Source organism: Falco biarmicus, chromosome 6 (assembly GCF_023638135.1).
Source record: "Falco biarmicus isolate bFalBia1 chromosome 6, bFalBia1.pri, whole genome shotgun sequence".
Taxonomy (NCBI): Eukaryota; Metazoa; Chordata; class Aves; order Falconiformes; family Falconidae; genus Falco; species Falco biarmicus.
Window position 1 is genome coordinate 90503383 of NC_079293.1, and position 12570 is coordinate 90515952.

Consider the following 12570-nt stretch of genomic DNA (forward strand, 5'->3'; position numbering starts at 1 on the left):
CTCAGGACAGTACAGTAACAGAAGCCACAAAATCATCTGTACCAGCTACCAGAATGGAAAACCTGGAAAGGGAACACAGAAGTAGTAGACAGCTGCAACAGCATAACTCTATGAAGCTGAAAGCTACAAAAATGCCAGCATAACTCCAGTCTACACAGACAAAGGCAGTATATCACGCTGGAAAGACAATGGTCTCCCTCCTGTATGGCTTGGTTCAAAACATGTCCAAAAGGTTAATTAACAGCAAATAGAATGTAACCAGAAAATATTCACAGACAGAAAGAAATTAACAAACAAAGCACCAGGCAGACTGAGGAGCAAAGGTGACTGCAAGACCCAAGTGTGATTTCATGCACGTAATTCTCCATTCATGTTGGCTTGCTACAATGTATGTTCCAAGATCCACGCTTGCACTGAGGGAACATATTCTCGACAAAGGGAGCTGCGGAAACATGACCAAGCTTAATGCTTGGAATAACTGCGACAAGTCTGAAACAACAGTGCTAGGAAACATCAACTGTCTGTCTTCGCTCATCTTACCACAAAGCCTACAGACAACACGCATACAAGCATCACCAAGTGCTTCGCGAGAAAAATTCAGCTGAATATGAGTAAGAACTCATTTTCATTAGTTGAGAAGGATTAGGCTTCGAAATATTAAACAAAGCTACTACAGAATTTCTAGTGGTCTGAAGAACAGCACTGTAAAAAAAGGTAAGGAACTCTAGTTTCACTTTGATATTTAACAAGGCAGTAAGTAAATAAATAACTTCTATTAGCTACATTCAAACTACATCATCTTTAACCAATTTCATTATTTGAACTAGAAAATAAAAGCCTGATTTATCCCATAGGATCCTTCAAGAAACTATAAAACAACCTGTGACTATATTTCATACTCAAGACAATATTGAACACAGAAAAATATTTCCATACTTCATGACTCCTGTAACAGTCCACAAGGTAATACAGTACTCCGTAATACAGTGTAACAACGTACTGTCTGTAGCTTAATACAATAGTGTAACAGCTACATTAAACTAAGCAGTGATTTAATAAATGTCACTTGTGTTAATAGAACTTGTTAGCTGCCTTGCTTCATGTATGGGCATGTAACAGAAGTATAAAATCAATTTTCAGTCACAGGAAAAGTCTGGATCTCACTTTCTATGAGCCCCTTATCAGAAAGGCTAAATAAGACCAAGACAGATAATCGGTTTTCTTACCTCCATTAGGACCTGGCTCAGGAGGATCCAGAAGGACACCTCCCCAGCATTTCCCACTCCATCCTCCCTCTCTCTTAACTTTTATTTTTCTCTTCTTCTCCCATGTATCTCTCTGCTGAACAATTTCAGACTGAATTCTGTCTCGTTCTTCTTTTTTTCGTTGGGTAACTGCCTGGACTCTCCCACTTTGTATCACAGGAGCGTTGAGACCAGGCCAGAGGAAACCAGAACGTCCTTAAAATTAACAGAGAAAAATCATGGTTTATGCCAAATTGGAACCGAAACTCTGCACGCTGGAAAAATGCAATCCAGTGGAAGGTTTTCACATATTTCTAGTGTGGTTTATGATACAGAATTTATATTTAGAATCCAAGAATAACACTGAACAATCTTATCAGGATTTTTTTTTAAAAGACAAAAATATCTCAAGGAGTTCTGACACCAGAGACATTAACAGCAATTTTTCAATTTATTAAATCAAGAAATATGATACGCAAAAAGCTCAAGACATTTCTTCAGCCCCTGATTTGTGAATCTACCTTCACCAATCTCCTGGCCTCTATTGAGATTCTTCCTTAGCTTCTTCTTCCTTCTCTTTCCTCTTCCTTTCTTTACTCCCACACCAGTCTCTGCCAAAGCTCCTTTCCATAGCTCATCAGCTGTCACTGAAATAAAAAAGCTTTCATAAGTAATGTACAAGCACAGCTTACATTGGAAACTAAAGCTGAAGAAAAAAACCACAAACCCAAACCACCACAAACTGGAAATGTTAACCCTTGCTTAATCTCTGCTGGGATTTAAGATGTAGGATTACTGCCTTGCTAAGAGAGCCATTACATGGTGTGTGTACGTACCTGGTGCAGAGATGTGCTCTCCTCCTGATGACTGCAATCAGACAGGCATGCAGGCAGGTGCATGGTTTTTAAAAGGATTTTCAAAATTGACTTAAAGGCAGACATCCCTAACCAGTACGGTATTAATTCCCAAGTCATTAAAAGAAAATTACTCATTAGTAACTCAGAGCAGCAGTACCTGTAAGTACTTATCCAAGGACAAATACCAGTGACAGTCAACTTGAATCACCCCTAAAAACCCAAGGGTCAGCCTGCTTTGAAAAGCCACAACCCCCCCGAGAAGTTAACCAACAGTGTACATGTAGATGTATGTGTGCTGTTCTTGTGTTCTGGCAACACGCAAGGCCCCTTCTTGCCTGTGTAACTGCGAAGGGACGTAAGGAAGAAGGACTGCTGGACGCTTCCAGCAGCCTTGCCACCCAGCCCGGGCTCAGGCTTCGCTGCCTCGCTCAGCGGCTGCGCGTGGGACGTCCGCTCTCGTACAAAGTTTCACCCACCACCCGAAAGCATGACTTACGTATTTAGTAGTTAACTTCAAACTACTGTTTGCCCAGCTGATGGAAACATAGGATGTCCTCACAACTGAGACGAAACCAAACTACACCAAAACAAAACTGAGGATGTGAAGAAGACACCACAGCCGATACTTCATGCGGTGAGGCCAGACAAGAAGGCTAGCCCCACGGAACACACAAGCGTCACCACTGCCATATTTGCAGATTGAGGCTATTATGCGTTTCACCTAGGGCCAATGTTACTATGGCAGTTTAAATCTCTTGTCTTCACTGATTAGAAACTGATTTTATTCATTTAAAGTAGACAAAAAGTCAGTTAACACTTTTAACCAGGGGAATTAAAGTAACTATACTCAAATGGCCAGTTTCCCATCAGCGATTCACACTGGTTTGATCCATGCACGTGGGAGACCCTGTCCCACAGGCTGCAAAGGCACTGGAACCGGGGGAGCTCTGCCTGCTGACAGCAGCGGGGCACAGGAGCTAGCCAGGGTTTCTTCAGCTACCACCAAGGGCCCACGTTTATTTTTGTATCAAATAATTTTATACATTGTCAAGGTGGCTCTTCCAAAGGTAAGGCACCCATCTTTTCACTCAAAAATCCTTTTCAAAGTAGGATGCATAACCGTGACTTTTTTGAGAAGTGCAATCCCGACCCGGGTAATCAAAGCTCAGTACGCTAGAAAGCAAGCACACGGGGAAGGGGACAGGACACTGCAAGCCCAGGAAGCTACAAAGTAGTATTCCCTCAAGATGGGCAAGGGCAGAATGGCCTAGAAAGTCACTACATACCCAAATAACATATTGTACGAATAGTTTGACAAGCCAAAATATATAATACAGATTTCAGCTGTGTTACAGACAAGTGGAAATTGCATGTTATAGACAAGTAGAAATGCCCATGGATAGCAGCAACGCTTATCACACTTACACACCGTGAGGCAAGAATTGTATTTGCTTCTGAGTAGGCTTTAGTCCCTGTAAAAAAGAAACTTCTATCTGAAATTACGCTCTCTTTTCTGGACATTCAAATGAATCCTAATGTCCAGAGGTTTATGGTTAAAAAAATTTCCAAACAGTAATTGTATCAAATGGCTTGAAATCAGTGTCTGAACTATCAGCCACTAAAAAATTCTGAGCTGATTATAATCAACTGATGCATGTAGTTGTGTCCTAAATAAAATAAAAAAACATGCCAAACCAACCCAAAACCTTCAGTCTCACAGAACTCTCTAAACAGAAAAACTTCACTGCTGACTCAGCATGTTACTTTCAATAAAAGCCAAACTGTGAGAGGTACTAGACTGTCTGACAAGTAGTGAATATTACCCTAAGATAACACTGCCTTAAAGTTTAGTATACACAACGGCTGGTGGTAAGCAGGTAATGCATGATGCAGCTTTTCACGTTCTCAAGTGGACTACAGGACTGTTGCACGAATTGGAAGGTGGATGATCAATCACGTTAAGCTTCTTAGCTTATTCAGAAGACACTTTGTAACGGGCAATTTCTTTTTTATTATTATTTTTATGATAATCTTGCTAGCCTGGAAACATGGAATTATAATAAAGATATTCACATTTTCCTTTGCAAGGTTATTTTCCAGCTGGAACAGTTCCCCAATCTCCTGCAGTTTGTGTGGCCTCACAAAGGCTCACAGCAGCTACAAAGGAGGCTGCAGAGGGGCAGCAATGAGCGTTTGAGAGACAAAAACAGGGAGTTCTCGAGCTGACAATACACTCCAAAAAACCCTCAGCACTTTGAGCGGTATTCCAAATATCTGTACGATAAGATCACCTAATAGAGGAAAGTAGCAAAAGTCATGGAGCAAGGAGATTGTTTTGTACCAAAGGAGACCAGTCAATGCTAACGGATCCAGAGAGATGATGTCAGCCTGAGTCAAGTTTTGGCCTCAAGCACTGCACAAATATTGACAAAATTAGAACCAGATGAAAACATCACATTTAGTACCAAAGTGCAGTTCATCTAATCAGTCTATAATAATATCATGTGTTTGGAAAGCAGCTGAATTTAATGAAACACATCAGAAGCCTGCAGGCTACAGAGCTGAGAGTTCTTTATAAGATGGCAGATACCACGCTGATTTTAAGACAAAGTGACAAGAATGGAATATGGAAGGGATAGGCTGCAGTCAAGAAGATTACAATGGTGGCGATATTGCTTACAACAGACAGACAACACAGCAACGAAGAAAACAAAAATCTGACCATAAGAAAGGTCAACCTGGCTTGGCAGCAAAGCATCAATATGATGGGAGAGCACATACACAGGCAGGACAAATGTCTTTCAGTGGAGGAAATAACCCCAGACAGAAATAAGAATCACTGTACTGCTTTTCACATTTCAGAAATGGTCTGCAATGAAGACAGTGCGGTAAGTATGCAGTCTTGTAGTGATTTGTGGTCTTACGTTTATTTTGCCTTTGTAAAATGTAACACTGCATACATTCCATCAGAGCTAAAATAGACCCAGTTATAAAAGCGACCAGACATTTCCAGTCAGTTACCAAAAAGCACATAGCTACTAATTGAAAAAACTACTAGAAAATATGTCATATTTAAGATTTTACTTTATGGCCTAGAAAAAGATCCACTGTTGAATTTTGCTGAAAGCATGCTTTATGCAAGCTGATCACTAACAACCACTAATAACAAATTTGTATGACAACACTCCATTTTGCTTAATCTACCTAAAAAATGTTTGTAATTTTTTGAAAAGGATTTGATTTTGTGTCTTTTTATACTATCCCTGAATTTCAGGAACCAGGTAGCCCTAGTGCTTGCTTCAGAGGAAGATGGATATTAGACCACATCTCAGTGACTCGCAACTATTACCAAAAAGACTTGCTGTAAACCACATCAAAAAACAGTATCCTAGATCCTGATAAACTGAGATTAAAAGCAGATTTCTTTGCATTCTGCAAGTTGAACTCCCAGCTTGCTTAGAATACAAACTACACAAAGACAAATAGCATTAAGTTGGAAAACTGAAAGGAGTAAAAGGAGAAGAATCAACTTTGTAAAACAGCTAAGTAGGCTCACTTCTTCCACATCAAAAAATTTAAGGAAAAATTGCTTTTATGACAAATAGTCATGGGGCAGCACAGAAGCAGAGACCCAAAGATAGTAATATTAATGATATAACTAAAAGACTAATGAACATGTTATAATAAACATGCTTCTTTCAATGTACTGCCACCCACTAATGCAGTTACAATCCTGAATATTACCTTAAGGAACGTAGTTCTTTTTGGTCACTAACGTTCTTTTCCAGGTTTCAGCCTGGAGTATGTACTTTTATTAGCAGATTAATTCTAAAAAGGTATGGTATTTCACCCCTTTCCTTCTCCAGGCACCAATGGTTTTGCCACCATCTCCAAAGAAAAACAGGACTGCGAAAAAATATTTCACACACAAAACCAGAAAGAGCATGTGCAAAGGGAATGTGCTGCTTACATATTCTATTACAAATTGCATGACAAATTACAGTCTAGACTCAGCCGTTTAATGACTGCAAGGACACATTTTTTCTTGAAGGCAGGTCAAAGGCTCAAAAATCAAGTCCTCTAGGAACTAAGCCTCACAAACCTCACTACACTGCAGTGCAGAGAGCATTTCCCTGACCTTGTCTTCTCTGACAAACACATACTTACTCATCTACAGAAAAGAGAATGCACTCTTGTCAGATCATTTACATGGGTTCAAAAGCGGCCAGAAAAACTCATAAAAGAGAAAGCTATCCAGAGCTATAAACCAAAAAAACTCCATGTCACAAATCACTGAAGGTTGTGAAGTTTTTCTATGGAAGCATCCCTACATGTTCATCCAATTCTTACTTTCTTCCAATAGCATCAGCTGCTGTTGGAGGCAGGATACTCACTTAGCAGGACATTTGGTATTATAAGGCAAGGTTTTCTCACATTCTAGAGTCAATTTTTAATTAATTCCTCTAAGACACTACTGTAAGGTATAGTTTTCATACTGAGTATCTGTTGGTTTTGAAAGATATTTCTGAAAAAACAGTATGGATGCACTAAGTTCTTGGCAAACACGCATTTCTATCACCTCACCACAAGCAGAAGCACTGAGGACTGACTGAGAATAGGCCAAGCGCTAAACAGGTATGAAAATCAAATGACGGGCCTGCCCTCAGAGATGGTCGCTAGGTATAGCTGAAATAGGATCAGCACAGGGAGAACAGTATGTCACTTCTGTTTGTACAACTTTGCCTCTTAGATTCAGTTGTAGAACAAGACATCACCGTATAAGTTGTAAAAAACAACCCATACCTACTCCGGTTCTCTGATACGGCTGTACTTTTCAAAGTCTACTGTATGGCTAACATTTTAAGGATGCGCATCTCTGGTAAGAACTATGCAACTGTATATTAGGCAGTGAAAAGTCTGTTCATGTCCCAGACAGCTTATAAACAAATTCTTCACTACTGAGAATTGCATTTCAGTATTTGTTCTGTACAGGCAAAGCCTTGAGAGTGAGGTCGTCCTGTCAGTGTTCATGAACAATTATTTAGAACATCCTTCTAAAGCAGAATGTGTTGAGAGTTCAGAAAGGTGAAGTTAATCTTTGTCACACTTTAATTATATAGCTAGCATCTAATACTGATATTAAGGTGAACACAGTTATCCACTCAGTGTTAAATTACACAAGTTCTCTGTGACAACTACACTGCCAATAAATTGCTATCCTGTCAAATAAGAATTTTTAACATGGGCACAGACATGATGAAACTAAATTATTAAGCAATCTCATTACTGAGGTACAGGCAGAAGTGGATTATTCCGATTAAATTGGGTTGTATGATCTCTACAAAAAAAGACAACCACAACCCTGTCTCATCAGAGCCAACTAGAACAGTCTGCAGGATTTCTGAACATTAGGCTTTCCTCATAAGAAGACAGATTTCTTCAGAAGCCTGCAAAGCCCAACAGCAGTTTTGTTTTGCTTTTTTTAAAAATTCTTGATGGGTTTTTAGAAGCATTGGCTTTTAACCTGTTGTTCTGTTATTTTTTATAATTTTGATAATAAATAACAAAATTTTAGCATTCTTTTACCAATTTAACCAAAAATAATTAACAAGGCTCCAAAGCCAGAGAACTATGGCCAGATGTTTCCTCCATTTGTAAAACAGAAGAGCAACGAGTAAGATGCTGTTCTGAAATCTTACCGAAACGCTTACAGTTTTGGTAAAGCTGCACATACAGTAACATCACAGCCACTTTTTGGTAGAACTGGTTGATGCATAAACCTGCTGGTTCCAGTGACATGTACCATTAAACAAATCCTCAGCCACATGCCAGGGTGCTGCATCACTGTAAAATTGAAAGTGTTGTACTTTGTTTAAGCTGCATTTGCTGGTGATCTCAGAAAATTAATCACACTAACACAATCCTTGTAAGTCAAGCATGTTTCCATTATGGCAAATAATTACAATTTACAATTAAAATTTTTTTAGGAACCAGTGTTTAAATCATGTCAATCTACAAAACCTCCCAGTAAGGTGCCTCTATGTATTAAGTTTGGCATTTTGGGTTCCACTCACAATTTCCATGCTAAACAAGGGGTGTTTTAAAATAACTTCATGGCTACTACACCATCACCAGATAGCCAGAATCCATTACTGAAGAGCCAGATAAATATGCCAATTCAGGAAAAAAGTTATTCAGACAAATTAGTGAATACAAATACTCTGCACACCGAGCTTGTTGCCAAGTGGCCATCAGAACTCTTCACCCTGAAAACAATGCCTCTTTTCTTCTGACAGGTTGTGGGCAGCATTTCAGCTGGGTGTCTCTTGTAAAAATTCTGCAACGGTACATTCAACATGTAGTTGTTCACAGTATTTCAACAGTGAAAGTGGCACTAGACATTAAGGTGACACAGCAAGTGCACTGTTCAGCATATTAAAGGAACCTCACCATGGTGAGGATGTACTTCAGAGACAGCACAGGCCCCAGTGCTGCAGCACCTGAAGGAGAACGATGTTCCCTACCTGCGCACAGTGCACTGTCATGGTGGGAAGTTCCTCATCTGGACTTCTGAAGCACTTTTTCTCCTGCTAGGCTCAGTAATCTTGAGAACAGTAGGTACCTCTCTCTAATTCCTGAGATTCTCATCTTAAGCTTTAACTAGATAGAAAGACAGCGTGAAAAATTCACAATTTGCAGTCTTAAGCACGTACATGGTTTATCTTCCATTAGTTTTCCTCTCTCCTTGTAGAACTATAGCTTCCTGAAGCTTCAATTTTGATCATAAAATTAGCCAAACCCCCCCAGACTATTTCTGATTGCCTATAGTTTTATGAAGGAATGAGGCAGCATATGGACAGCATTAAACATAAAGAACAAGCTAGACAAAGGCACTGAAATAATGTATAAAATTATTCAAAGAATTACCTGAGAACAAAGAAAAAAACCCAAAAAACCATGACTCCCAAAACACCCAATCCACTCCCCTCACTAGAGCTAAATTCACTAAATTTGAAAATGTATTATTGCTTCTACTCTAGCGTCACCTTGTACGTTTTAGTGATGTTCCACTCCCCACCTTGAATACTGTACAAGGAGTGAAATAAACCAGAATCAGAGATTGACAGAAAAATTTACATAAGGGACTTCAGGAGGTCTTTGATCTAATCCTGCACCCAAAGCAGAGCCAGCCTCAAAGCCAAATTCAACTTCAAGATTGAGGATGGACAGACTTGCTCAGTCATCCTTTGAATAGCTCTAGTAATAGAAATTCCACAATCTCTCTGGACCCCTACCCTGGCCCAGCGTTAGTTTTTCATTGTGAGGGCGGTCTTTTTCCTACTGTGTAACCAGAATTTCCCTTGATCCAACTTGTGTTCCCTGCCCTTCGCTGTTTGCCTATACCTCTCAGAGCAGTGTGCCTTGGTCTTCTTTAGAAACATCAAATAATTTAGGTTTGAAGTGACCACAGGATTTCACTGACTCCAGCTCTACCTAGCTTAAGCACGGCCACTTCCAGCTGGCTCAGAAGCACCTCATGATAGAAAAACTAAGACATCAATTAGCTAAATAAATCTTATTTATGCACCTGAAGAAGCAAATTGATTTACATCTACAATGAGGTTGCCAAGAGACCATTTGCACAAAAAAACCCTAGCCTAGAATTCCTGTAACAGAACTGGGAAGAGAATAATATTTTCTGAGCCACCCCATGTAAGAAGAAAAAAATTCCTTTCCATGTTAGGAAAGCAAAGAATAAAAACCAGTGCCTTCACTCTCAAAATTTCTGAGCCAAGGTGAGAAAAATACCCTAAACCCAGGTCCATAATAAAAACTTCAATACTTCCAGTGGCAACATATGCTAGAACAGCATTTCAGTCCCAAATTCCAGGTCCCCTATTGAGGCATCTATTCCCTAATAAGGCCAGTAAGCTACATATATAAACTGCAGCTTACAGAACAAAACCGCAGCAGAAAATCCATTTAAGCTGAAAATTGATAGCAACAGTTAAAAGGCTATTTTCATGTAAATTAGGCCTACAGAGGCAAACATCACAATGAAGTAGAAACAAAAAAAACCAAGAACCATTATAAGTTAGAAACTTCAGATTTTTAATGAACTCTATCCATCAATAAGACTGGAAGTACAAGAGCAACAAAAGCAGCTTTCTTTTTTTACTCCTTTGCAAGCACATTATGAAATTGAACATTTCAAATAACTGAGCATAAAGGTTTTTTTAATCTATCAGTCAACAACAAATGATCAGGTCATTAAGGGACCCCAAGTTAGAAACAGATTAAGAGAAACCTTTGGTTTTGATACAAACTAACAGTTAGAATTCTTAATTCATATTAATACTAAATCTATTTTGATTTAAAAGAATCTTCCTTAAAGGAGTCAAGGCCATCCGCTAATATGAATTTGCCAGCTGTATTAAAAATACACACAAAATAACGACTGTGGAATGACTTGCAAATAGCGTTTGTATTTAGCTATCCCACAGCCAGCATGGCTGGATTAACGTGTCATATTTTACACACACTACGTGACCAGATCATTTTCACATTTTAAGTCGGTACAAGAGAAATCTGAACTTCAAGTCAATTATAGCCTATTTCATGTGACTGCTCAATATGGGATGGAAAGAACAAACTGCTAGGGGCGATAGCTGCCAGCATAACGGGCACTAGATTCAGCAACTGCCAGGAAGAGTTTGCGAGGGGAGTGATGTAGATGCAGCTGACACAGGACAGGAGAGGGAAGGCAAAGGAAGTGACGGTGATGGTTACACCCAAAGGAAAAGATCCCTTGGCTTAATTCAGTAGTTAAGATGCTTATCTGGTATCTGGACACTCAAATGCTACTTGACTTGAAGGACTTCAGGCTTGGTCTCCCATTTTCTGCAAGAATGTGTGTTTCTCTTTTTTCACAAATTCCATTCCAAAACCCCACCCTGCAAAAAACACCTTTCTGTTTCCAGCCACCACCCCAACTGTACTGAAAAGATTCCTACCTAGGACAGAGACTGGCACAGAGCAGGCTACATGAACTACTCTATCTAGGATTTGGCAATGGACTGCAATTTAAATCACTTAGGTCACGAAAAGGAGTGCTCAACTGTATTTTTACATCTGGGCCTTACAACGTCTTACCTTTTCACAGTCTTACAAAATGTGCCTAACAACAATATCCATAACTACAAAGCATTTAAGATAAAGGTGACAGGCAAAAGTGTATGCAGAGCAGCCGTCTTCAGACCAAAACCTGCAACTCATTTCAGTGGCTGAACGTGAATCAAATGCGAAGCAAATTATTCAGACGGCACTTTCAATTACACACATTAACTTTTATATAATTACACGGAACACCTACTTCCAAAACAACAGAAATGAACTGTCCAGAACAAAGACAGAGTCTTCCTTTATATCCCTTTAGAATCTTCAACTGAACTCGCATACTGTTCAAAAACTGTCAACTCAGCCCATACCATCAATTATTCCTGACAAGCTATGTTTCTAATACAGTATTTTCCTGTTAGTTTTAAAAGTGGAAGTCTTTAATTTTAAGACTTGCTTAGCCTGTTTAAAGGCACATACGTAAACTATTTAACTCCTTTAACAGGTTGAATCCTTTCCACCACAATTCAAAAGGGAATATTGTGCAGATGATAATACAAGTAGGCTTATTTATGAGAGAAAAACAAACAATGGCATACTAACATTGGATGGATTACTTATAACATGCAAGCTTCTAAAGCAGTTTTGTGAAAACCAGTGTTCACTCCAAATGAGAACCCATCCTTGCTACTGCCTTCCTCTCGGGACTGAGCCGTCTGCCGCAGTGTGCCATCACTGCTTCCGTGTGCCATCACCGCTTCCTGACTCCCTGTCTTAAGCCCAGTCCACAAGCAGAAAAGCATGGATCCATAAGAAATGAGATCTAAGTGCTGGACTGCTCTCAAGTTCCTTAACTGACCTTGCTCAAAACATTGTTTTCTTCAACTGCAAAAGACACCCCTCACAGTCTAAATGGAAGCGTACGATGCGTATCTGATACTGAGTTCTGCTGAAAGAGAAGAAAAACTTCCCCCCACCATGTCATGCCTCAAATAACAGGGCAGCATTAGCAAAATACATGTTCCTCTTTGCAACTCTGCCTCAACTGTCTTAAGCTGTCATCTTCTGGGGATATCGCTTGTTGGCTCTACAGGGCCTTCACACAAACCCAGGAAGTAGTGAAGGATATAAAGCATTCAGTCTAGGCAGCCCACTACCGAGCCACTCAGAACTAATTCGGACAGCAGGTGGTACCTGACTGCAGAACTGCAAGAATCTGGACATTGAAAATGTCTGAGAAAGACAAGGACTACTGCAAGACCGTACAGAGGAACGTGAGGCCATGTACGAGATTAGCACCATGGGACGCACATACATGGTTTTATATAAACTTCACAGACTAAAAATTAGAA

General features: G+C 39.7%; 1 protein-coding gene across 1 annotated transcript in view; it reads right to left on the bottom strand.

Annotated features, from left to right (window-relative positions):
- Nucleotides 1–12570, bottom strand: part of MRPS5 (mitochondrial ribosomal protein S5) — a 59564-nt gene that overhangs the window by 35885 nt on the left and 11109 nt on the right. Inside the window, exons 3-4 of the mRNA XM_056343837.1 lie at nucleotides 1766–1891; nucleotides 1227–1460 (exon numbers count right to left, since the gene is read on the bottom strand). Coding sequence (XP_056199812.1) covers nucleotides 1227–1460; nucleotides 1766–1891 — 360 coding nt within the window. The remainder of the gene's footprint in view (nucleotides 1–1226; nucleotides 1461–1765; nucleotides 1892–12570) is intronic.